We start from the raw sequence: 26,116 nt of genomic DNA, 5'->3' as shown, positions 1-26,116 counted from the left end.
ATATGAATATGGAAAGATTATGCCATTAAACTATAATTTATTGGCAAGTAATATTATTATTAAATTCTTTAGAAAATACTAAATTGCATTGCTCATACATGACCCACACTTTTAGATTATTATTATAAATACATAATTTAGGATAAAATACTTTTTCATTCTTTAACATTTAAATTACTCTATTCTTATCAAATGTCTTATATATTTTATTTTATTTTAGTTATCTAGTTAAAATTAAATTTTTATTCTAAATATATTTTTTCTATTATAATTTTCTTTTATACGACAACAGAAATCATAATTATAGTTATTATAGTGATAGTTGTAGTAATTTAAAAGAAAAAATAGTAAAAAAAAGAGAGAAAGAGTATTTTTAAAAAAATAAATTTTAATTTTAACCAAAATAAAATAAAACAAAATATTTGTGACAAAAGTATAACATTTTAAATTAAGACTTATTAACTAAAATTTTATAAACTAAAATAATACTTTACTTTATAATTTAATTTGTATATGTATGTCAAAGTAAGTAAGTAACTAACATATTATGTTAATTTTCTAAATAGCTATTCTAAAATGAGTTGATAAAATAATATTACTAATTAATAAATCAAAATTAAACTCGATGAAAACCAATCAAAATGAGTTGGTTATTTATTAAGTAACCAATCAAAATTAAGCTAAAAATGCTAGACAAAACCTTTGATCAAACTTGTCTTGAAATCAAATATACTTGGTTTAACGGTTACCTGCTTTAGAAAACAATTCACCAAATCAAACAACCGCTTGGAATACAATGTGTTCTGTCCACAGTTGAAACAAGACAACACTTGAAACAAATTTCACCTTAGAAGACACACCTTATTAGTATCTGAAATAATTAAAGTTAGTATTTGATTTAAGAATAATATACCAACTAATGATAATGATGAAGCTCCAAACTCATGAACACCACACTGGATTGGATACTATATATGAAGTAATCCAAAGATATTGATTTCACATGGAGAGTAATTGCCAATTTGAGGGCCCAACAACAATTGAAAAATTCTTCCCATTTGCACTAAAAAACAATGGCTTATACTTTTGGGACCCATTTCCACTTCAGTCATTATATTGCAATCATCATCAATAGTTAGGCTGTTACCTGGATTTGCCCTATAGAACTAATTGGACACTCATTTACAACTGCTAATTGCTGTCCAGTGTCCTACATTTCAGGTCACATAGTATAATCAAAATGTTAATTCATTAAAACAATGAAAAATGAAAGGGATAGAAATAATTAATTATGTGCAAGTTGGATTTATTATTGTTATTATTAATATTGGTACTTGTTTAATTTGGTCCTTGAAATTACTTTCGAGTCTTAATTTAGTCTTTGAAGTTTTAATTGCCTCAATTTAGTCTCTAAATTTTTTAAATTTTAGTCACGTTAGTTTCTGTAGTGATTTCCGTTACAGAATCAATTGAAAAGTTTAAAGACTAAATTAAGACAATTGAAATTTTAAAAATTAAATTGAGACTCGAGTATAACTTCAGGAACCAAATTAAGTATTTTCTCAGTGATTTTTGTGAGTTTTATAAGGAGAAAGAGACAATAATGTATATTTTTCACTATTTTAAGAATTTGTATATTCCTTTTCACACATTGGTAATTTTCTTCATCTTAAAGTTGCATTTACATCCGAATGGAAGGTCTTTTTCTTTAGTTTAAAAAATGTAATAAATTAAAATTTAATAATATAAAGTTATAAACAAGAGAAAAATGGCATAGAAGTGCAACAAAGGTGATTAGATTGCAAATATAAATTAAATAAAAATAAATAAATAAATATTGGAGTGGGATCATGTGCTATTGTGCCATGCAGAATAAGACAGAAAGAATAAGTGGAATTTTCTGCCTCTTTTTCTAGCAATATCCAACTATGCACTATGGGTCACCGTGTCTGTTCACATTGCCTTTAGGAGTAACAAATTTAAAAATCAGCAAGGTTTCCTCATGTAGAAGAAGATGAACAGGTGAATTATTTATTTATTTTAGTGTCATTTTAATTAAATAATTCTAAGTCAATGCGAAATTGCAATTATGAAAAACAAAAAAGAAAAATAAGAGAAGAAAACAAAGCTCTTCCCCTTTTATTACACAGTGGTACTTTGTATTGTGTGGGTCACTTAAACAAGGTTCAAAGGTTGAAACTTGAAACTTGAAACTTGAAACCATCCATGGAGACCCCATAACATAACATCCTTTGATTGTCTCATCCTTGTTCGGTTCTATTCACACACGGGTGTCGCATAAAGTTTCTGTCTTTTCTGAATTTTCTGAATTTTTCTCTGCTACAACTCAGTAACCACCCCAACACAAGCACAATCACAAAGGTCATTGCTTTTGTGCTTTTTCCTTCTGTCAACCATTCAAGTTTGAAACTTTTTGTGTTCCTCTTTCAGACCCAATTTGACTGAAACAGAAATAATGAAGCAGAAAATGCCACCTTCACTTTCACCTTCACCACCACCCCCACCATCGCCACCTACAACAGCAAGGAGTTTCTTGTCGAAGCAGCACAATGATAGGTCCCTGCATAGTTCATCACCATCACCAACAACACGTTTGAGGGGTTCTTATAAGGCTAGAGAATCTCCAAAGACACCACCTGAATCTGTTGTTAATGGGGTTGTGCCGGTTGTTTCATCGAAAAGAGCTAAGTCAGTGCCACCAGACCTGAAGAACAATTCAAAGGCCAAAAGGGGTGTTGTGTTGAGCAATAAGGCTAAGCCAAATGAAGAGGTCGTGGTTTTAGGGTCTCAGAAAGCAGTTGAGGAAGCTAAGGTTGTTGTTGGTCGTTTTGTGAGGAGCCAGCATGGTAGTGTGGAACAGTTTGCTAGGCCAAGGAGAAAGGTGATTGGGGATTCAGGGTTGAGTAGGAGAATTGAAGATGAAGCTGATGGTGTTGTGAAGAAGAAGGAGAAAGAGTTGCCGGAGAAGCTTGAGGTGAGTGAGAATTTGATCAAGGATTTGAAGTCTGAGGTGGTGGCCTTGAAGGCTGAGTTGGATAGAGTTAAGGGTTTGAATGTGGAGCTTGAATCCAAGAACAAGAAGCTCAGTGAGGATCTTGCTGCTGCTGAAGCTAAGATGGTAGCAGCTGTTGGTACCAGTGGCAAGGTATGAGAAACTTTGATTGGTTTGTTTTGTTTTGATGTGTTTTACCTCAAAAAGCATGGAATGTGTCATAATTCAGGGTTACTTTTCTTGTTTTTCTCTTTATGATATAAAGGGTGGTTAATCCATGTGTTAAGAGTCATCAATCACTATCTAAAATAGTTTCTTTAGTTCAATGGTTTTAACTTTCAATTCATATATGGTGGAACAAAAATGAGATAATACATGTATGTTTTTATGAACTTGATTGGTTTTTGCTGAATGAAGAAGGAGGCAATTGGAGAACACCAGAGCCCCAAATTCAAAGACATACAGAAACTCATTGCTGACAAATTGGAAAGGTCTAAAGTGAAAAAAGAAGCCACTCCTGAAGCGATTTTTCGTAAAGCTTCTTCAATACCGTCTCCAACAGCAACAATTCATGTCAATAATGAATCCAAAAGTATAGAGAGAAAGTCTCCACCAAACCAGTGCTTGCCACCACCTCCTCCACCTCCGCTGCCACCATCAATGCCATCTCGGCCTTTAGCAAAGTTAGCTAGCGCCCAAAAGGCCCCACCACTTGTTGAATTATTTCACTCCTTAAAGAATCATGATATGAAGAGAGACATAAAAGGGCCTCTGAATCATCCACAACCGGTAGCTATTAGTGCACACAGTAGCATTGTGGGAGAAATTCAGAACCGTTCAGCTCATCTTTTAGCAGTTAAGTATTGTGTGATTATTAAACTTTCTAGTTCCTATTTCTTCTTTCACTTCAAAATTATGTACTGCTAGTTGATGACTAATGAATTACCATACTTTCCAGATAAGGGTAGACATTGAAACAAAAGGGGAGTTCATCAATGACCTTATCAAAAAGGTGGAAGATGCAGCCTACATGGACATTGAAGAAGTCTTAAAGTTTGTTGATTGGCTTGATGGTGAATTATCCTCATTGGTACGTTTCCCAGAAAATTATTGATCTGGTGGGCCAATGGCTTTCTTTATGTTACTTCATTAATCACTTTTAAGTTATTATAATTACCATAAAACCATTGTTTTAATAGAATTTCTGAGAATTTCCGAGAGGGTGAGCCTTGGTGCAACAGTTTAGTGTCTTGTGATTCTGACTTGGAAATCAAGGATTGTAATATTTGAAAATGGATAGAATTTTTCTACTTTGCTTCTTACTGGCTTTGTTTTATGTATTCTACAGGTGGATGAGCGTGCTGTGTTGAAACATTTCAAGTGGCCTGAGAAGAAAGCCGATGCGATGCGAGAGGCTGCAGTTGAGTATCGGGAGCTTAAGCTATTAGAACAGGAGATTTCCTCCTACAAGGATGACTCCGACATTCCATGTGGAGCTGCCTTGAAAAAAATGGCCAGCCTCTTAGACAAGTAAGAGTTATGACAAGTTAATAGTATTCTTATTTAAGAATCTTCTTATGCCTTGTTTCATCTCATTGTGATAGGTCTGAACTGAGCATACAGAGGCTAATCAAGCTGCGAAATTCTGTCATGCGTTCGTACCAAGCGTACAACATTCCAACCGCTTGGATGCTTGATTCGGGGATAATGAGCAAGGTAAATTTATTTTTAACATATTTTTACTCTGAAGTGAGAACAAAGATTGACATGGTAAATGGTTTGCTTTAGAGTTATCATTACTCTGGTAGTAGTGGAATAGTTATAGTTAGTGATTATCTCAAATAACATGTATTTTCCTTTATCTAGAGATATATCATTTCTTATCTTGGAAGATATTGTTCCTTCAATTGTTAACTTTGTAGATTAGTAACAGTAAAGTGTATTCACAAATTTCACACTCATATAGTAAACTTCAAAGCTGCAATTATAAAACTTGATGAAATAAATACACAATTCATGCAGATAAAGCAGGCTTCCATGACTCTAGCCAAGATGTACATGAAAAGAGTGACAATGGAGCTCGAATCCAACCGGAACACAGACAGAGAATCTAGCCAAGATTCTCTTCTGCTTCAGGGTGTTCATTTTGCATACAGAGCTCATCAGGTAACATTTGACATCTGCATACAAGTTTAGGTCATGAAATCGAGTCTCTGCGCTGTCGAACTAAATTTTTTGACATCTTGATTGTGGTAGTTTGCTGGAGGCCTAGACTCGGAAACACTGTGCGCTTTCGAAGAGATAAGGCAACGCGTGCCGGGACACCTTGCAGCAGGGTCTAGAGAACTTTTGGCTGGCATACCAATGGCAATCACCATGAAAAGTCATTGATTTTCTTCTACTATACCCTTTTGGACTCTTGGTTGTCACCACCAAAAGCTGGAATACTAACATTCATTACTATTATTCTTTTTTGTTTTTCCTCCTTATCTATCTCCCTCCAATGGTCCCAAAACAGAAGAGATAACAAAAATGGAGAAACACCACATATTCACATCACAATCATGCATGAGATGAGGTTGATCTTTATGAAGAGGGAATGGCTAATATGCTATCAAAATGGTTACAAACTAGCAGCTTCCAAGATCAACATGTCACAATCTAGGAATAGGATATTTTAGTTCAGTGTTATTAAATTTCAACAGTGAATTTGTTTGGTGTATGTACTTGTGTTTATTGCTGTAATAACAACAAATAATTACGGGGAAAAATGTTTACCGTGTGCAGGTTCATATAACTAAATGTTTACTTAGTCTATAGCAGTGATGTTCAATATGTAGTGCTTGTAAAGAACATTTTGAAGCCTTTACTAAGAATTATTTGGGTGAGTTTCTAAAAAAATTTTTTTTAAAGATTTTATAAAAAAAGTTAAAAGTAATTTTATATTTGGTTATTTTATATAAAAATATTTTTTTATTTATCAATTATGTTTGAATATAATAATATAAAAATATTTTTTTGTTTATTTATTACATAAAAAATATTTTTTAAAAAAAATAAAAAAATATAAATTATATTTTTTTAAAATATTTTTCTGATTTTTTAAATATTTTTATTTTTATTATTAAAAAATTATTAAACACGCTAACAAATAAAAAAATAATATTTTTTATTAAAAATAATTTTTTTATCAAAATAATAATGACGTTTAAGCATGTTTTCTGTAAACCGCAAAGTGAAAAACAAAAGAAAAAGGATAATAATAATAATCCATAATTTCTTTTTATAAAAATACTAAATATAAAATATTAAAATTTTGTCATTAAATTAATTTTTTATATATTTACGTATATTAATTTACATATTTTTTAACTTAATAATTAAATATATTATAATAAAATAATTAAACTAATAATTAAAATTATTTGTAATTATAATTTTTTGAATGAAAATTTAAATACTTTTCTTATACACTAGTGATTTTTGGTATGTGTATATGTAATATTAATTTTTTTAAAAATATTAAAAAATTATTTGAATTTATTATTTTTAGTAATTATTTTAATTATAAATTTAAATTTTTTAGCTTAATAATTTAACAATATACAAAAGTCTACAATTTTAAATATTAATAATAAAAAATAATGAATTTTAATAATGTCTAATAATTTTTTAATTTTTAATTAAAAAATACGGTATTCTATCACATGAACGTTTTCCATTTTAGGAATTTCTTATCCGAAAAATCTCGTAAATTTAAAATAGTACTAATAACAAATTAAAAGTAAAATCTAAAATTAAATTTAAAATTATAATTTGACTCCATTAAAATAATTTATTTGACTTCATTTGATAAAGTCAAACATTTCCCTCTTGAAACGTATCGTTTCCAATGGATGTCTAATTGTAAATACACGTGTACTTTCAAACGGTCACAGGTCATCAAATGCAAACACATGGATCAATGTATCGCCACTTGTCATCCATAATTAGCTCCTATACATTAGCGCCATAACCAATCCATATGGTGGTTAAAGCCAAATCGAAATTAACACATGCCAACACGCGCAATACAAAAATGTCTATAAACGATACATATATTAGTTATGTTAAATTTATGGTTGTACAGTATTCATGATAAAAAAATTAATTAAATTCTTCTAATTTTATGAATTAACTATGCTTCAATATTTAGAATCGAAACACATAAAAAAAATAATATACATATATATAAAAAATGCAATATTTTTTTATATATTTTTATATATTTTTTATGTATTTTTTATAAATTTTTTATCTAATAATCTTTGGATTAAGAAAATTTAAAAAAATTAAAAAAAATCCATGCCACGTCATCAAGGGTCAATAATGAATTGCCACCACATCATAAATAGAGAAATCCGTTTCTTCCTAGCAGCGACAAAAAGAACACCGTCAAAACCTCAGAAGAGAGAAAAGGAGAAAATTAATTCTCACCATCATCGATGGAGGTTTCAGGCGCCGTTCTAAGGAATGTCACGTGCCCTTCCTTTTCTGTGCACGTGAGTTCCCGTCGTCGTGGTGGTGATGATTGTGTTACGGTGCCGGTGAGGATGAGAAAAAAGGCGGTGGTGCGTTGTTGCTGCGGGTTCAGTGATTCGGGGCATGTGCAGTATTACGGGGACGAGAAGAAGAAGGAGAAGGGAACCGCTATGTTGAGCACCAAGAAGAAGCTCAAGATGCTGAAGAAACGTGTCCTTTTCGATGATCTTCAAGGAAACCTAACTTCGGTAATTTAATTATTTTTACATCTTGTTGCTTTATGTTTAGACTGAAATTTAGCTGCATAGGGTTGAAATCAAATTTAACAGGTTTAGAATAATGCATTTGAACATGCGATTCCATTGATTATTTGGTGAATTTAGTTACATCATGGTAAGTGCATGTTATTGTTGCTGGCCTTTAAAGTGGTTGATAGAGTCTCAGGTTTTATTCAATGGGAAGAAAAATCTCATGTCCTAGACTTTTCGAGTTGGAATGTTAATGGTTTGAAAAAGGAAGAGTGAAAGTTGAGAGAGGTAGAAAAATTGGTTCTTTCCATTTTAAAAATTTCAAATGAATGAAAACAGAGAACTGAAGACAATATTTTATAGTTAACCTTGTATACTCCTAATGTATTCCTACTAAAATTAATTATCATTAATATTAAATTAATAAAAAAATTAGGTAACACAGTGGAAAATTTAATTATTGTTTTTTGTTACATAGGATGCTGCTGCTGAGGTTTTGATGAAGCAGCTAGAGCAAGTAAGGGCAGAGGAGAAGGAATTGAAGAAAAAAAGGAAGCAAGAGAAGAAGGAGGCAAAACTCAAAGCCTCTAAGATGAACACCAATCCTGATTGCGAATCGTCATCGTCATCATCTGAATCTGAATCAAGTGAGAGTGAATGTGACAATGAGGTGGTTGACATGAAGAAGAACATTAAGGTTGGTGTTGCCGTTGCCGATTCCCCACGAAAGGCGGAAACGATGATCTATACACCTCCCTTGTTGCCCGAGGATGTTAGTGCTAATCACCATCATCATAATGCCGTGGAATTATTCTCTAGAAACAATGACATATCAGTTGGAAGCATTAATGGTGGCCTTAAGAATGAGAATGCTGCCGTTATTACCACTGAAGCTATTCCTCAGAAGAGGATTGAGGTATGCATGGGAAACAAGTGCAAGAAATCAGGATCTATTGCATTGTTGCAAGAATTTGAGAGAGTGGTTGGTGCTGAAGGAGGTGCTGCTGCTGCAGTTGTTGGATGCAAGTGCATGGGGAAGTGCAAGAGTGCACCTAATGTGAGGATTCAGAACTCTACTGCAGATAAAATAGCTGAGGGGTTCAATGATTCAGTTAAGGTTCCAGCTAACCCTCTTTGCATTGGGGTTGCATTGGAGGATGTTGAAACCATTGTTGCTAGATTCTTGGGCGAGAATCAGGAAAGTACTAATGAATAATTTGCTGGTATGCTGTTTGGAAAATTGTATATACGTAGTGCCAGTACCTATCAGATTGTTGTTTTATTTTATATAAGCATAGACTGCATATTGTTGTGAGATTCGATTTCCTCATTTATTGGAACTTCCAGAGCCTGCTTTGTGTCCATTCAAGCTCGACTCAGATTTACATGGCCTGCTCAATCTATGAATTCAAATTTGAGGGCCCTATTTGGCATTAATATTAATATATTAATATTTCTTGTTATTCCTTGTTGGTTGTTATCATTTAGCATTCTGTATTTATTTATTTATTTCGTGATTTGATTTACCATATAGTGTTAAATACAGGAGACGAGTTCCTTATCAGATTTTGCATTCATACCATATTTTACCAAAGTTTAAATGATGGTATAACCGGTGGAAGTAATTTTTCTTTCTCATATGCCACTGCCGAAAAGTGAAATTTCATGCGATTTTAACATATTTGGAAAATTTCTTTCGAATGCTTTCCTTATGACCTATCATTTGCTTGGTTATGTTCCGAATATTGTATCCATATCCATAGGCTATCTACATATTTCTATTTATCTTGTGTGATATTTTAACATAAAATTGAGCTCTCTAAAGGTAATAGATTGGATCAAATTAGATGGCTAATATCAGTTTCCTCTGAGGTTACACTGATCTATCAATACTATATATTTACTCTCACGTTTATGGTTAACCGGTGCTGCGGTAGTGCGGTACATGAATACCATTGGCAATAAGGAAATTGAGCTTTTTGATATGTGTAACTTAGAACCATGTTTATTTATCTCATTTTGTGGTTATTGATGTGATAATAAACTAACTGAAAACCATAAGTTAGTATATTAATAAAACTTGGAAAATTAAGAAAGATATCACAATGCACATACAATAAAGCTTTGATAGAAAAAATTAGATATATAAAATAGTTATAAAATTTGGGGCTTATATTACAAAATTAGATATTTAAGATAGTTCTTAAATTTGGAATGTTACATTATGGGTGTGAACATTATTTGATATATACAGAACACGAAATCTAAATCTTCATTTCCTGTTGCAATGTTGTGTTTAGCTGGGAAGATGGAGTATGAGTTAACTAAGTAAACCTTGATGAAGGAATTAGCCATGCTTGTCAGTTTTTAATCAACGTTCTTGTTAGAGGCACAACAATTTCGGACGATAAATACAATGTATGCGGAAAAAAAAGCTCTTGGTACGACACGTTATACTTTAGAAGGTTTAGTTTGGTTTAGTCCTACATCGAGGGGAGCAAGAACAAAGAGACGAGGGTTCAGTATAAAAGAAAGAATTGAAGGAGAAGCAAATCATACCTTTCTCGGCCTTTTGGCTAAGATCAAGTGTAGTATCTGTTCTTATCAGTTTAATATCTGATATGTGGGCCAATGGCCCACACGATATTAAATTTATTTTTTGAGGGGGATGGGCCACTATAGTAGCTTGCTACTGGGCCCATCGAGCGTCGCCTAGGCCTTACACTATTGCCTGGGCCTGGCGCACCCCACCAATTTAGTTTAAAGATTTCTTAATTCATGAAAAAATAGGCCATTGAATTAAATAATTTATTCCTAGTATTAATTTTCATACTTACCAAACAAAAAAAGGATTTCTCAGAAATAGGTAGAATAAATCTCTCTCTCGGATCCCACAATTCGAGAAATTGTAGAATACTGAATACCACAAGAGATCTCGGGAGTTAAAGTTCCAGCATTAAATGATGTTGAAGGGGTTTCCATGCCCCCGAGGAATAATTTGTTATTTTTCGTTTTTTTTGGGGCTAAAGCCCCCTGTTCGCCTAAAAAAACGAAGGATTTCAAAATTTCTAAATATGCACCGGGGATGGCGCACTGCGTACTACTTATGTTTTTACGCTGCGCTTGCACTTGTACTTATTTTATTTCCCATATTTTGTTTTTTATTCTTAATATTCCTTCCTTAATTCATATATTTTTGGTTCACGTCAAGGACTAATCCCCCGACACTTAATCCATATATATTAGGATATTAGGATAAAATACAGAAAAATGGAAGCCAATATTATATGGATGATGTTATACGAATGTCTTGGCTTTGCAATGTATTTATGTAAATCGAAGATTCAATTTATACTGATGCTAAGATACAAATCAAATTTATCTAATTCAATTTACTATGAGATACAACCTATATAAATATCCGTTGAGTCTCTTTATCAATAATTATTAATTAGAGTTGTTAAAAGTTAGCGGATTCTATCTTGGTCACCAATACTTTTCCTTTCTACAAAATATAATAATACATGCATATGGAGTAAAGAAATTTACAAGTCTCATTCATATATGATAATGTACTACACTTTACAGAGCTCCAAACTAAAACGAAACATAGGGGAGCAAAAAGTTAAGAACAAGTGTAAACCTAAAATCTAATGGGTGACTTTACCAACATTTTCTTCCAATACATATTTCACATAACCAAACCATTATCTCCAGCATAAGCAACATAGTTTAGTGTAGTCAGTTCTACTCAAAATCTATTATTTGTTGTACAATGAATTTCAGCTTCAAAAGGCATTTGTGTCATCAAAGGTGTAATTCCCCATGTAAGCACATGTGGTTAATACTACAGGGAAACTTCTGCATGTAGACATCAACATTTAAGTTCTGATTCACTTGCCACTGGCCACATATTTGCGAAAATGGAAATCCATTTTGCGAATCTCGCATGTCATGACTGACGCGGCCGTTTTGGGTCAGGCTGATGTTCTGATCTATCCACGTTATCACATCTTCTGACAAACTGGTCAAGAGTTCTCTGCTTTGAAGGGCTATGCTCAATAGTAGTATGCTTTGATGGGCTACTCAATGGTTGATTATTTGAGACAGCTAAGGTATTCTCATGGCCATCTAACATCTGATTTTTTCAATAACTAAAATTCAGAATGGTTTCTCAGAAACATCAAAATGTACCACTCAAATACTACTTGAGTATAAATCTTGACAAAATATAAATATAAACCAGAATAGAACCACCAGTTCATTTTACCATATGAAACTAAACATTATGTTCATTTAGCATTACATATGATAGTTCCAAGATGATGTAGAGATGTACCTGCCCCAAATTATCCAGTTTGACTTGCACCACATCCCTAAGATGTAAAAATTTAGAAGATCATCAATGCAAAATAAATGTTAAGTCAACACTATACCAAGCAATGACACACTGCAGAAATAACAGCACCTACCATATGATGTCATCAACCGTATCATTTGCCAGCAAGTAGTATATATTTACTGAAGAAACCTGTAAACAAGAACTAACTAGTCAAAGAACCATAACAGTGCATGTTGCCTTTGCTACAAAAAAAATAAGACGTGTGAACTCTTTTCACTTGAGATTATCTGTTTTCTTAATGTTGTCATTTAACTAGTAACAGCTCTCTCCTTTCTACTTCATGAGAGTGAGAATACCTGGCCAATTCTATGAGCACGATCTTCGGCCTGAATTAGGTCACCTGGAGTCCAGGATAGTTCTGCAAAGATAACTGTGCTTGCAGCAGTTAAAGTTAATCCAACTCCTCCAGCTTTAATGGATAACTGCATGATAACATGTCACATCAAATCATTATCTCAAGCAAAAATATTAACCAATACAACAGAAAAAATTCTTATAATGGAAACGCATGGAAGAAATGCACAACAGAAAACACCATACCACAGCTGCCTTGATAGAATCCTTTTCCTGGAAATCTGTAACCAATTGTTGCCTTGATGCAGCGGGTGTACCTCCATCAATCCGGATGCAACCCACTCTTTTCCTCTGGAAATTTTTAACAGTTTTTGTAAATGTTTATAATTTCCAATATAAGAAAATGAGTAAAATTTAACTGGTCTTACAAGAAGGAACTCATGTATCGCATCTATCATTGGCTGATGATGTGCAAATATAAGAAACTTGCAACCTGCCTGCAGTGATCACAACATATTACGCGAGATAACCACCAATAGCCCAAATGAAAAAGCAAGATGGAAGCAAGAGAAAAAATTGAGGCAATCAAACTTTCAAATTAAGCATACACAATGATTTGGGACGACTGGAGGATGGATGAAATATAAGAATTAACATATAATCTAGTTTATAATTCATGTACTCAGACCAGCCAACACTGACACCAATAATAATTGTGGCATTCGTATGAAAATGCCATACGCTGACATTTTCACCACACTGTTCTGCCAATTTAATTTATTCAAGTCATCGTCCTACATTAAGGGGCATCGTTTGCAATAAAAGCAACATGAAAATTTAACCAACATTGAACATATTTAAAAAATTTGGATGACAGAAAACCATGCATCATGCAAGTACACCAATCAAAGGAGATGGGTGAGAAACTAGAGAAGCTGAGAACCTAACTTGACTTTCTTATAGTACATACAGCTGCAATCATTAATTCTTAGAGTATTGACTTTTTATTGCTTTGATGCGGTGGAGGGGAGCAATACCTCAATGACAGTTCCAAGATATTCAAGAACAGCATCACATATAGGCCAAGGCCTGACAAAATGTTGCAGTAAAAACTATAAATCTATCATAGTATCATAGTTCTAGGTAATAATAAAAACTTCCAAACAAATTGTACAAGTCATGATTATATTCAGAACTTCTTCCATGCAAACCTTGTTAATCAGATTTTTTTGAGTAAACTTAAGAGATTCAGCCTCATCTTTTGATTTGGCAGACTTAATTTTGGCTTTTACCACCTCCAACTGCAGTTTAAAAAAAAATACAAAAAAAAAAAACAAAGAAACAAATATTGGTTAGATTTTATTACCTCAAACTCAAACCGAAAATGAAGAGCACATATTAACATTTCCAAGTCAAATAACCTAATTTTGGAAAGAAAACTTACCACAACATTACCAATAAAAATTGGTGGGAAATTTTTTGAACCATTTTCAAAAGTGGAAGTTTTAGAAAAATACTCAATCTAAACAAGAATCACATAGTTCAAATAAATGACATCCACAGTCCACTAGTTTGAATATGAACAACCCTATAAAATGTAAATAGAAAATGATTTTATATTCCCAAAGTAAGCATATTGTCAAGACACCATAACTAGCTCAAACATAAATAACCAAAATGGCATGATGCTATTCTAGTCTCAAGACATAGATGCAAAATGACTATGTTGAATTACCTCACGGAATAAAGCGTTAATTTGCTTCATGTCCTTGTCAGCTAAGTCTAAGAAGACCTGAGGATCAACCAAAAATTAAAAGTTTCAAGTTTCATAAGCCTGCTCAGAATGCTCATTGATTGAAAGAAACAATGGCAAAAGAGTGCACGACAGATTGCAGAGAAGAAATGGAGATAATGAACGCACTTGTTGCCTACGCTTTACAGGAAGTTGAGAAAGAACATCTTTTTTAAGCCTTCGTATCATCACTGTTGCCTTCATCAAATTGTGTAATTCTTCATGATTACTTGCCCCTTGATAAACTCCAAAAACTCCCTAGAAGAAAAATGAAAAATTGAAAGTTGGAATAGCCATTCATCAATAGAGAAAGGAAAACTGGCTGCTTTGGAGAATCTCATTGGTAAAGAAGAGATGACTTACACCCTTGCAATATCGGTTACCATATTCATGAACATTCTTATATACGCCAGGATACAAAGCTTCCAGCTGTCAAGCACACAATTACAAAGAGATCCTCAAAATGTCTCCACCAATGTCAAACACATATGAGGTATTACATATAATCAGACAAGGAATTACCTGCTTGAACAGTTCTATTGGTCGAGATAAAGCAGGAGTTCCACTAAGCAATATTGCGTATTGAGCTTTCTGACATTTTTAGTTTTAAATTGAAAGAAAACATGAGAGAATTAGATAAAGAAGGATTACTCAGCATCTAGCAGGTGACTAATGGAACTCAATGAACAATGAAAGTCAAACACAAATGATAATATACAAAACTATTTTACACAGGACACTGGACTCTCACATTGGGAAGACAAATGAATAATTTAAAAGCAAGTATACCAGAAGCAAGCATGTAATTGTAGCTTACAAACTTGTTACCTTTATAACAGGAAGAGTTGCAGTAGTCCTCTTTGCCTGAGCATTCTTCAGATAGTGTGATTCATCTGCAATTACAACCTGAATAAAAACAGGGGTTCACTGTTACGGCAAGATTTATTAGTAAAATATGAAGTACTTTATCAAATTTCATGGGTTTCCACCATAATAACATATAGATATAGATTAATTCCTCTATACATTGTGCTCTGCCTCTCTGAAATAATAAAAATAAAAAAGCAAATGCTGACATATGATTAAAACTGACAAACTGCAGTGGAAGTAAGAAAATTGGATAAGAAATTGGATCTAACCTTAAAGTCCAATGTTGTGAGCATATTCTGTAGCTTTGGCACCAAATCATATGAGATAATGTTGAAGAGTCCATCCAAACGAATGTTACTTTTGGCACTTGGGGATACTATATTGAAGCCTCCTCTGTTTGATCCACCACTTTGAGGTAAGACGATCTACTAAAGATATCTAGTTAGCAAAATATTGTTTATAGAATGGATAAGAAAAGTGACATTGTATGAAGAAGTAAACCTAAGGAATCCAATAATCTGAGATTTATGTACAAAGCAGGGGGAAATAAACATCAAAAAATAGACAAAAAGGGATTGCAAATTACGTACAAGTATATCTGAAGAAGGAAGATTCAGCCATTGTTGAATCATCTAAAAGAAAAAAGAAGATAAGCATAACTTCCCCAAATATCTCTATTAGGTCTGGAAAACATCTAAATACAATCCTTACAGAAGCCCATTGCAGGCGCAATGATGATGGTGCAATTATGAGAACAGGCCATGACTCCTGAATGCATGAAGCTACAGCAATGGCCTGCAAAAGGTAAGAAAAATTATACAAGCAACACAACATAATGTGGCACTCCACAAAAAAAAAATATCCATCACTTCCCTCTCTCCCTTAAGGAGAAGGGGAAAGATAAAACCAGCAGAAAAGAGGAAGAAATTGCTTTGCGTTGAGTAGGTAATTCTACCGTCTATATTGATTCTACCATTTACTGACATGCAATATCTTTTATTAAGTCACAGATACTACAGTAGTACCAAGTACTATTTCTATCATAAGCTTATTTTAATATAAGATACTAAGATACTCATCTTTGTAATTATATACAGCATAGGAAAATATATATACAAGACATGTTTACAGGTTAATAAGCAGAAACTGTGAGAAGACTTCACTAAAACCAACATTATGTACATCAAGAATTAAAACAGTACTACAGATACTGTAGATTGAAGATATGAAAATGTTCTAGTCAGTGAATTGCCTGCAAAGTTTTTCCTAGTCCCATTTCATCTGCCAAAAGAGCACGCCCTCCATGTTGTAAAATAAACCTAAAAACAAAAGGCATAATATAAGAGCCAATTACAAGGAAGTAAAAAAAAAAATCATAATATGCAATACATATAAAGAAAATGGTCTGCTGTTGAATAAGTTAGTGGATATCTACATACCTTACACCTTCTCTCTGAAATGGTAAAAGCTTTGATTCAATGTAACTAGGGATCTTGTCGTAACGATCTTTTGGTAATCACAACAAAAATAGCAAACATTAAAAGTTTTAGCCAAATAATAATAATCATAGAGGGGGGAAATGAACCTAAAGCCTTGGAAGATCAAGAAAGGAGAGAACAAAACATCTTAGTCAAAACCTTCATTTAGCCTATACCTCGAAGATCTGGAACAGCGGATGCAGAAACAATGGCACGGTGCACTAAAGGATCTAAATTCTCCACCTGTAAAATTATTCAAACAAATGTAGGAAGGAAAGATGTTTCCCCAAAAAATCATATAAACCGAGCTCAATTGTAATTAAGATTAGCAAATGATAACATCAGTTTCCCACTTTCCCTATTATAAAGAAAATGAAAATCGAATAATTATTACCTGAACTTTATAATTAGATATTTCTCCTAGAACCTTCTCTGCTTCTGACAAGGAAGAAAGTGGGAACATCCATAACCTGCAGACTCAAAAATTTTTCAAACAACTAAGCCCTCGAAACAGCCAATCAACAGAACCAAAGTCCTCATGCTAGGAAGAACACATGCACTTATAGCTGGAAGAAGGAAAGAGAGGAGGGCGCACGCGCGCCCGCGCGCGCGCGCGACTTGTCAAGGTCAAAGACATAGCCCCTAATTATGGAATATTCAAATTTTTTTCGAATAGAAATACAAAATTCAATACTTGATGAAGTTAGCATGTGAAACCTGGTCATATTGGAATTTCGCTGCAACATGCCCACTGGAATGAAGAAAAAATTTGACGGAAAACTTCGGCAGTTCTTTAGAAGGTTCATCTGGTTACACATAAACCCAATTTCCAAAGCAAATGCCAATATATCAGCAAATGATATTCCAAAATCCAGAAGAAATACTCAAATAGAGACTAGGAATACAGCCATGAACAATGAAAGTGAAACAAATGTTAAGGTTTTGAAGGAAAGAAGGTTACCCTTTTTTGTCCCTGGTTTCAATGAGGGGGGTAATGCTTTACCTCCTTGAGGCAAAGCGTCCACCTGGATTGCAATACAAACACACTATGAGTAGTTCTCTTCCAAAAACTGAACCACAGAGTACAGGGAAGAATACTAAAGACTATAGTAGCAAACATCTTTTGATTCTTCTGCATTATTTTGTTTTTAACTTTAAAAAGGGACATACACACGCATGAACAACACTTTAACAAAATGACCCACACACCAAAAGACAAATTTAACCCAACAAGACAAAGCCAGAAAAACCCCATGAAGAATACAAAATGGGAAACAACATGAAATGAAGAAAAGATTATAACTTTACCCTTTGAGGACGGGAATCCGAAATGGGGTTTGGTGGGAAGGGTTGGGAATGGTTGGCAGAAGGTGGTTTTGGAAAATGGTGTTGTTGGTGTTGGTGCAGATTGAATTGTTGAGAAGAAGGAGGGGTAGAAGAGTCGCGAAGTTGAGCAATTTTCTGGAAAGCGTCGCGTTCAAGAGAATCGAGTTCTTCTGCGGTCAAGTCCCAGTCATCATCCTCTACCTCCATGGATGCCTCTCACAAACACAGCAAAAGCAAAAGCCTTCGTTTTTAAGTTTGCGTTTTGCGAGCGTTGCACGAAAAATCAAATCAAATTCAACTTTCATCCCCCACTTTGCCCTTGATTTTCAAAATTTCATGACTTGCCTAATAAATTCTCTTAATTTTTTTTTAAAAGAAAAAAACTTCATAACATTAATTTCACAATATTTGGTTAAAGAGTGTGTTAATATTTAATAATATTGAATACTAATTAAGAAACGAAAATAAATTTTTTTAAATAAAAACTTAAAAAATATATTTAATTTTTATTTCCATTTATACGATTATATTTGTTTTTGTGCGAAAGTGATCTCCGAGATATAGTTCGTTCTGTTGATACTTGAACTAGCTTTTCTTGGTGTAAGGGGAGTGGAACGTTGTCTTCTTGTGGGGAGGCGGCGTTGGGTACCTGCAAAGGGACTCCAACGCTCAAGTAAGTATGAGTGTAAGAGAATTTAGAGTAGAATTAGAATAAGGCTGGGTTTGGTAAAGCTTTTTCAGGAGGTGCTTGTGCTTTTAAAAAGCACAAGCACGTCATTTTGCGTTTGGTAAATTAAAAAACTCAAGTGCTTGTGCTTGCGGCTTTTAAAAGTTAGGGGTATTTTTGAAAGCACCTAGGAGGGAGCTTTTCAAAGCTGGCTTGTGCTTTTCAAAATTTAAAAGTCTAATATAACCTCATATGTTAACTAATTTTCAAATTTAATGTTTGCATTTATGTCTATTATAGTATTTTTAAATTTTAAAAGCTATTTTACCAAACACAATTGATGTTACTTATGTTTATTAAAAGTTGTTTTTGATTTGATTTACCAAACATAAATGCTACAACTTTTAAAAAGCCATCTTTTAAAAGTTAACTTTTATAAGCTACTTTTAAAAAGTAAAAGCTTTACCAAACTAAGCCTAAATCGGATACCTGTGACTGAATGAGTCACCTGTATATAATGGAGTCACGGGGAGACCGTTTATCCATTTTGTTTGTTACGGTTTGAATGCAGTCTTTGCTGGTGGCCCGGTATTTCAGGGCTTGTGTGGTTTTAGGGAGAGATTCGCGGAGGAATTGTGTGCTGATCCTTGTTTCGAGATTCTCGTTATGACTCGGTTTTAGGCTAATGGATCATAGCCTCCAAGTTTGACTTGTTTCGAGAGTCGAGATATAAACAGGTTAATCTTTTTTAGGCGTTATAACTCGGGGCCAGGATCTGAAGCGGGTTGCTTTTGTTTGTTGGCTTGGAATGTGTTAATTTTAGTGTGCCGAGTTATAGTTTGGAGCCCCCAAGGTTAACTTGTTTATTGTCAGCTTTGAAAAAATAGGAGGAGGTCATTCTTTTGAATTTTCGCGGTAATAACTTCCGTGCGCCTCTTTAGGGAGGAAAGAGAAATGTTGGAAAAGACATTTGCTTTTAATGCGTGTTGGGGATTGAAACGGCAGTGATATCTAGCCGCTGATTTGCTTTTTTGGTTTTGTGATCGATGGCTAGGGATTGTTCTTGAAGGCGTATCGTTTGCAGAAGGTATGGGGTAGTGGGCAGGTGGGTGGTTTTCTTTGGACTGTTTGATTATCTGGTTTTGGGACTTGTTTTTCTTTTTTTGCCTGTGTTTCCGGAAAATGAGTAAAAAAGGTTAGTTATTCTTTTCCCCTTTTCCTTTTTGTTTTCTCTGTGTGTAGTTTTGTTTTCGGAATGGATAAAGGAAAAAAAGGTTGAGATATGGACAGTTGTGAGTGGTAAGACAAAAGTTAAACTCGTGGAGGATGTCTGAATTTGGGATCTTGTGAATCCTTTTGCTTGGGTGGCAGATTCGGTGAAGGGGTATGCTTCTGTGTTTGACGATGAGCAAAGTGTGTCGCAGTTAGGGTTAGTGTCTTCGTGGGTTAGAGAATGTAGTGATATTAAGCTTAGATTCGTGCCATGTAGTGCTGATGATTGCATCTTTCATCGTGGGGAGGGGTTTGAATTTTTCTTCATGTACAATTGTGTTTTCGTGGATCTGGGTGTTAAATTTTCCTTCTCTGAGTTTGAGTGTGGCGTACTCATGCAGCTTAAGTGTGCACTGTCACAGCTACACCCTAATTCCTGGGCGTTTGTTAAAGCTTTTCATATTCTGATGAGGTATTTAGAAATTGAGCCATCTTTGGAAGTCTTCTTTGCTCTGTTTCAGTGTAAAGGGGCTAGGCGGGGTTGTTGGTTGAACCTTGCCAGTGTTCCGGGTCGTGCCATTTTCAACCTATATAGGTCTTCGTATATAGGGTTCAAATCTATGTTTTTTAAGATTGGTGTTGCTGAGGGTGAATTTCCGTGGTTTGTAGATGAGTGCTTATTGGAGAGGTTTCCTTTATTCTGGGTTTCGAGACCTAGGCAGATATTGGGTATGGATGGGATGGAATATAGGAATGAGATGATTGTGGAGTTTTTGGTTAATCATGTTTCATTTTTGGGCTTGTTGTCGGTTGTTGAACTTCTTGAGTTGGAAATGGATAGAGATGCCATGGCTGGATATATAGGTAATCGTTTTGTGTCATTTGTTTTTGTGTGGTTGGTGATGGTTTTTTATTTGTTTCCTATTTGCTTATAGTGGAAAAGGCTCCGAAAGTGACTTCAAGCAGCTTGCGAGCTTATTTTCGAACGAAGAACGTTGAGAAGCAGGGTTCCACCAGTCATATTATGGCGGAGAAAGGTGCCGAAGTTAATCAACCGTCTCCTAAAAAGGTAAGTTTTAAACGAAAAAGGGGTGATGTTAAAAAGGATAGGCCTGTGGATGTGGCCGAGGATAAGCTAGGCGGGAAAGAAGTTGATTTGGAGGTCGTCAAGCAATTTATTGAGAATCAGAGGGTGCTTCATGGTTATCGTGGGGATGAGGACTTGACCTGGCTTTGGAGTGAACACTTTCCGCTGGGTATGGTGGCGGATGAGCATTGTCAGAATCCTGCCGGTGTCAAACTCGTTCAAGAGGTTGGTGATATTGGGGTTTGCCAGTATCTGCAGGTATAACATCTTTGCATGGCTTTTTCCTATTAGTGTTTTGTTGTGTATATCTTTACTTGTTTTGCCGGTTTATTCCAGGTGATAGGGGCTCAGCTGAAGTCTATTGGTCGGACTCAAGAGTTGAAGCATGTTAGGGATTCATTTGATAGGGCCACGGTTGATTAGCTTATGCAAGATAATTTGGAGAAAGGGAACAAGCTCCGTACTGCTCTGGATTTGGTTGACTCTTTGCAAGATAAGCTGACAGCCGCTGAGGGTGCTGGGAAAAAACTGGGCGAGGATAAGGCTGCTCTGGAAGCTCGTTTAATAGTTCTTGGTGTTGAGAAAAAACAGCTTGAGACTGAAAAGGAGGATCATGGTCTAGAGATGTTTGCCGCGGGATTTGAAAGGGCGATTGAGCAAGCAAAACTTCTTGTGCCTGCTGCTGATTTGTCTGCCATGGATCCGTGCAAGGTAGTCATTGGTGATGAGTTGGTGGAGGACGATGATGCTGTTGAGGGTGAGGGTGAAAACCCTAATGTTTAATTTTATAATTGTTTGTTTGTATATGTTCATTTGGAACTATTTAGACTTGTAGCCGCTTTGGCTTTGTTTATTTTGAACTACTGGCATTTAGCTAAAGAAGTTTGGTAATGTTAGAATTTGGTTTCATGTTCATATGTCATGTTTGATTTTTTTTTTGAAAGATATATTTAAATGCATCAGATCTTTAGTATTGTTTGTTTGAAATAGTCAAGCGGGTAGAATATGAGATAGGATATAGATAGTTGTTAGTGTTTAGATTGTAGTATGATGAATTGGAAAAATGCGGGGTGGTGCGCCTCATTAAAACCTCTCTAGCAAAACCCTCCTTAGGGATAAAATATGGTAGTAGGAAAAAGAGTGCATCACCATGTCCGACTTATAGACTAGCTAAAATACATTTTTAGAGATGATGTGTTCCAAGTATTTGGTAGGGTAGTTCCATCGAGCTTTTGTATTTTGTATGCTCTTTTGTCGATGACTTGTTGGATTCGAAATGGGCCTTCCCAGTTGGCACTTAGTTTGCCATGTCCTTGTGGCTTTCGTATGTCTTCAACCTTCCTGAGGACTAGGTCTCCTTTCGAGAAGGTCCTCGGTTTGAGTTTCTTATTGTATTTCTGAGCTATAGCTCGTTTGGCCGCTAGTTGTTGCAGCGCTGATTTGTCTCGATTTTCCTCTACGAGGTCGAGCTCGGCTCTTCTGGTTTAGATGTTGTCGCTTTCGCTGACATTTGTGGTTCTAGTGTTTTGTAGGGATACCTCAATGGGTATCATTGCATCGCATCCATAGACCAGCCTAAAGGGGGTTTTCTTTGTTGAAGATTGCTCAGTTGTGTTATAACTCCATAGTACTTCAGGGATAAACTCAGCCTATTCTCCTTTTGAGTCCTCGAGCTTCTTTTTAAGACCCTGCAAAATGATCTTATTTGCAGTTTCGGCTAAACCGTTAGTTTGTGGATGTCCGACAGAAGAGAATTGTTGAATTATTTTGAAATTTTGTAAGAAACTTGCGAACTTTTGGTCTGTAAATTGTCTACCATTATCAGTAATAATGAATTGAGGAATACCGAATCGGCATAGTATATTTTTTCACACAAAAGAAATCATTTTTTTGGAAGTGATTTTTTCCAAGGTGATGCCTCTATCCATTTTGTAAAGTAATTAATGGCGACAATTAAAAATTTAACCTGGCCTGGAGCGGGTGGGAAAGGTCCGAGGATATCTAGCCCTCATTTGTTGAACGGCCAGCAAATCTCGGATGCATGTAACTGTTCGGCTAGGTTGTGGATGATTGGTGCATGACGTTGGCAATGATCGCAATGTTTAACTTTATTCATACAGTCTTGTTGTAACGTCGGCCAGTAATAACCTGCTCGGAGGATTTTGGTAGCTAGACTTCGGCCACCTATGTGTGTGCCACAGACGCCTTCATGAACCTCATCTATCGCTAGGTTGGCTTCTGCCGTGTTTAAACACTTTAGGAGAGGTCTTGTAAATCCTCTTTTGTATAGTTCGGTTCCTAGTATTGTGTAGAAACTTGCTCTTCTTTTGAACTTTCTTTTATTTTGAACATTATTAGGTATGTTACCTGTTTGTAAGTAGGTTATGAAGGGTGATCTCCAGTCATCTTCCTACGAGATACTTGAAATTGTTGTTAGCATAACACTAGGCTCTTCGAGTGTTAGTTGAGATAATACTGGTGTTGTAGTTTGATTTCTTGTTGTTGCTAATTTTGAAATAATATCTGTTCTATCATTTTGTTCACGAGGTATATGGGATATATTGAATTTTTGAAAATTACTTATGAGGTTATTGACAATGGTGTTGTATTTTTCTAACAATAGATTTTTTACCTGGAAGTTACCTGTTAGTTATTGCACCACAAGGAGGGAGTCGCATTTGACGTTTAACTGTTTTATGCCCATGGTATGGGCCAGTCGTAGTCTTGCTATTAGAGCTTCATATTCTGCTTGGTTGTTGCTTGCATGGAAAGTAAATTGCAGGGATTGTTCAAATGCTATTCCTTGTTCGTCTTCAAGTAGTATTCCTGCTCTCGAGCCCTTACTGTTTGAGGCTCCATCGACGTATAGTGTCCATGTGTTGTCTTTAGGATGTTCTTCTTCTAGGGTGAGTTCTGTAAGAAAGTCGGCCAGTGCTTGTGATTTAATGGCCCCTCGGGACTGGTATTGAATGTCGTATTTTGACAATTTGATCGACCATTTGATTAATCTTCCTGCTAGTTCAGGCTTCATCAGTATTTGTCTTAAGGGTTGTTCGGTTCTAACCACTATGGTGTGGCTTTGGAAGTATGGCCTCAGTCGTCTGGCTGTTGTTACAAGAGCCAGAGCCAGCTTTTCTAGCTTTGGGTATCGGGCTTTGGTGTTCTGAAGGGATTTGCTGACGAAGTATACCGGGTGTTGTTGCCTTTGTGTTTCTGTTACCAAGACAGAGCTTATAACGCAATTAGTAATAGATAAATAAAGATAAAGTGGTTTACCAGCCTTTGGAGTTTGGAGGATTGGGGGCGTTGATAATATGGCTTTAAGCTCGGTAAAAGCTATTTTGCATTCATCGGTCCAATGGAACTGTTCTTGTTTCTTGAGACTTTTGAAAAGTGATGTGATCGGTGGGCTATACAAGGCAGGAACCTGGTCAACGCGGCAAGTCGGCTGGTCAGTTGTTGAACTTCTTTAATTATCTTTGGGCTTCTCATGTTGAGGATTGCCTGACATTTTTCAGGGTTGGCTTCTATACCTCGGCAAGTTAGCATGAATCTGAGGAATTTTTTGCTTTGAACTCCGAAAGCGCATTTTTTTTATTAAGCTTCATGTTATATCTTCGGAGTTGCTGGAATATTTCTTTCAAGTTATTGATGTGTTCTGCTGTATGTGTGGATTTTGCTACCATGTCGTCAACATAGACTTTGATGTTTCGACCGATTTGGTTTGTGAAAATTTTGTCCATGAGTCTTTAATAAGTAGCACCTGCATTTTTTAGTCCAAATGGCATAACCTTATAGCAAAAATTACCATTCTCAGTGATAAAGGCAGTTTTATCTTGGTCAGCCACATGCATTAGTATTTGGTTATAGCTAGAATAGGCATCCATAAAACTCAAACATTGAAAACCAGATGAATTATCAACAAGTTTATCAATGCACGAAAGGGGGTATGCGACCTTTGGGCAGGCCTTGTTAAGGTCTATATAGTCCACACATATCCTCCACTTACCATTGTTCTTTTTTACCATTACCACGTTGGCTAACCAAGTGGAGTATCTGAGCTCTTTGATGAAGCCGGCGCTGAGCAGTTTTTGGGTTTCCTTGAGGGAGGCTTCTCTTTTGTTTATGCCAAAGAGTCTTTTCTTCTGAGCTATGGGTCGGACTGACAGGTTGATAGCTAGCTTGTGGCAAATGACGTTGAGGTCTATCCCTGGCATGTCTGCTGGGGTCCATGCGAATAGGTCAGAGTTTTGTCTTAGTAGCTCGGCTAATTGATCTTGTTCTTCATTTTTTAGTGTGTTGTCGAGGTATGTATACTTGGTTTCTTCGCTTGTTAACTGAATTTTAGTAAGGTCGTCGGTTGGCATCAGCTGTTCTTGATGGTTGGTTCTTGGATCCAGCTCGGTCAGGGGAGTAGTTGTTCCGAATTGTATACTGCCTGGACTTACTGTTGCTCGGGTTGTTTTGGTTGTTTGTTCTTCAGGCCGGCGTTATAGCACTGCCTGGCTTTTTTTTGGTCTCTATGGATAGTTATGACCTTGTTAGCCTGCGAAAGGAACTTAACACACAAATGCATTCAATGAAGGTCTGCCCAGAATGATATTATAAGGGCTTTTGCAATCCACAACAAGGTATTGTATGTATTGTTTTACTGTCAAGATATTCTCCAAAAGTGGTTTGTAACCAAATGTAACCTCGGATGGAGACGCGCTCAACTAAGAAACCTACCAGTTCTCCGGAAGAGGGTTGGAGGTTCTTGTCACTCAATGTCATCTTTTGGAATGTTGAATAGAACAACACGTCTGCGCTGCTTCCTGGATCCATCAGGATCTTTTCTACCAGTGGCTCTCCGACCTGTGCTGTGATGACGACGGGGTCATCCAGGTTTCGATCAGTCGCCTTATAGTCTTTAGGGATGAATGAAATCTCTGGCTTGTCCCTGTTGATAGGTTGGGATGGAGTTGATTCTGTCATTGTCATCATAGCTCGGTACGACATTTTCCTTGCCGAGTTTGTACATCTGCCACCTGCAAAACCACTAGAAATGCAATCTATTATTCTACGTGGTGGGTTGACATCACTGTCTACCTTTTTCCCTTTGTCTCGGGAGTTGTTAGTCACTTTAGATTCCTGTCTGAGGTCTTTTGTGTTCCGCTTTTGTCCGTGACTGTCTATATACTTGTCCAATAGTCCTTGGCGGGCCAGT

General features: G+C 35.5%; 3 protein-coding genes and 1 non-coding gene across 6 annotated transcripts in view; 3 read left to right on the top strand and 1 right to left on the bottom strand.

Annotated features, from left to right (window-relative positions):
• LOC107470328 (protein CHUP1, chloroplastic) overlaps nucleotides 1-5,846 on the top strand; it is a 13,813-nt gene extending 7,967 nt beyond the window's left edge. The window contains exons 1-8 of one of the 3 annotated variants that reach the window (XM_016089728.3): nucleotides 1,877-2,022; nucleotides 2,452-3,166; nucleotides 3,431-3,868; nucleotides 3,972-4,103; nucleotides 4,362-4,543; nucleotides 4,618-4,729; nucleotides 5,036-5,179; nucleotides 5,270-5,846. In XM_016089728.3, coding sequence (XP_015945214.1) covers nucleotides 2,015-2,022; nucleotides 2,452-3,166; nucleotides 3,431-3,868; nucleotides 3,972-4,103; nucleotides 4,362-4,543; nucleotides 4,618-4,729; nucleotides 5,036-5,179; nucleotides 5,270-5,404 — 1,866 coding nt within the window. In that variant the 5' untranslated portion in view covers nucleotides 1,877-2,014 and the 3' untranslated portion in view covers nucleotides 5,405-5,846. Of the gene's footprint in view, nucleotides 1-1,876; nucleotides 2,023-2,451; nucleotides 3,167-3,430; nucleotides 3,869-3,971; nucleotides 4,104-4,361; nucleotides 4,544-4,617; nucleotides 4,730-5,035; nucleotides 5,180-5,269 lie in introns of those variants that run through there. The other 2 variants (XM_016089722.3, XM_016089718.3) reach the window with 2 other exon arrangements.
• A 1,595-nt stretch (nucleotides 5,847-7,441) lies between these two features.
• Nucleotides 7,442-9,245, top strand: LOC107470346 (diacylglycerol O-acyltransferase 3). Its single transcript, XM_016089738.3, has 2 exons — nucleotides 7,442-7,782; nucleotides 8,261-9,245. Exons 1-2 carry the CDS (start codon nucleotides 7,498-7,500, stop codon nucleotides 8,996-8,998), a joined length of 1,023 nt encoding a protein of 340 aa, XP_015945224.1. The 5' UTR covers nucleotides 7,442-7,497; the 3' UTR covers nucleotides 8,999-9,245.
• A 1,092-nt stretch (nucleotides 9,246-10,337) lies between these two features.
• On the top strand, nucleotides 10,338-10,533 carry LOC127743167 (U2 spliceosomal RNA). Its single transcript, XR_008004508.1, has one exon. It is a non-coding gene; the product is annotated as a U2 spliceosomal RNA (small nuclear RNA).
• A 780-nt stretch (nucleotides 10,534-11,313) lies between these two features.
• LOC107471641 (uncharacterized) lies at nucleotides 11,314-18,287 on the bottom strand. The gene is made up of 23 exons (XM_052251851.1): nucleotides 17,927-18,287; nucleotides 17,580-17,643; nucleotides 17,313-17,424; nucleotides 17,013-17,088; nucleotides 16,795-16,861; nucleotides 16,580-16,646; nucleotides 16,393-16,459; nucleotides 15,852-15,935; nucleotides 15,731-15,772; nucleotides 15,410-15,565; nucleotides 15,099-15,176; nucleotides 14,793-14,861; nucleotides 14,634-14,699; nucleotides 14,400-14,528; nucleotides 14,214-14,270; nucleotides 13,675-13,779; nucleotides 13,516-13,590; nucleotides 12,907-12,975; nucleotides 12,725-12,829; nucleotides 12,481-12,606; nucleotides 12,255-12,313; nucleotides 12,122-12,158; nucleotides 11,314-11,920 (listed from the first exon to the last, which is right to left on the bottom strand). The coding sequence occupies exons 1-23, from the start codon at nucleotides 18,149-18,151 to the stop codon at nucleotides 11,735-11,737; spliced, it is 2,121 nt and encodes a 706-aa protein (XP_052107811.1). The 5' UTR covers nucleotides 18,152-18,287; the 3' UTR covers nucleotides 11,314-11,734.
• Nucleotides 18,288-26,116: the final 7,829 nt, after the last annotated feature.

The sequence above is a fragment of the Arachis duranensis genome, chromosome 1 (assembly GCF_000817695.3).
Source record: "Arachis duranensis cultivar V14167 chromosome 1, aradu.V14167.gnm2.J7QH, whole genome shotgun sequence".
In the NCBI taxonomy this organism is placed as follows: domain Eukaryota; kingdom Viridiplantae; phylum Streptophyta; class Magnoliopsida; order Fabales; family Fabaceae; genus Arachis; species Arachis duranensis.
Note: the sequence above shows the minus strand (reverse complement) of the source record. Positions and strands in the feature narration are given on the sequence as shown.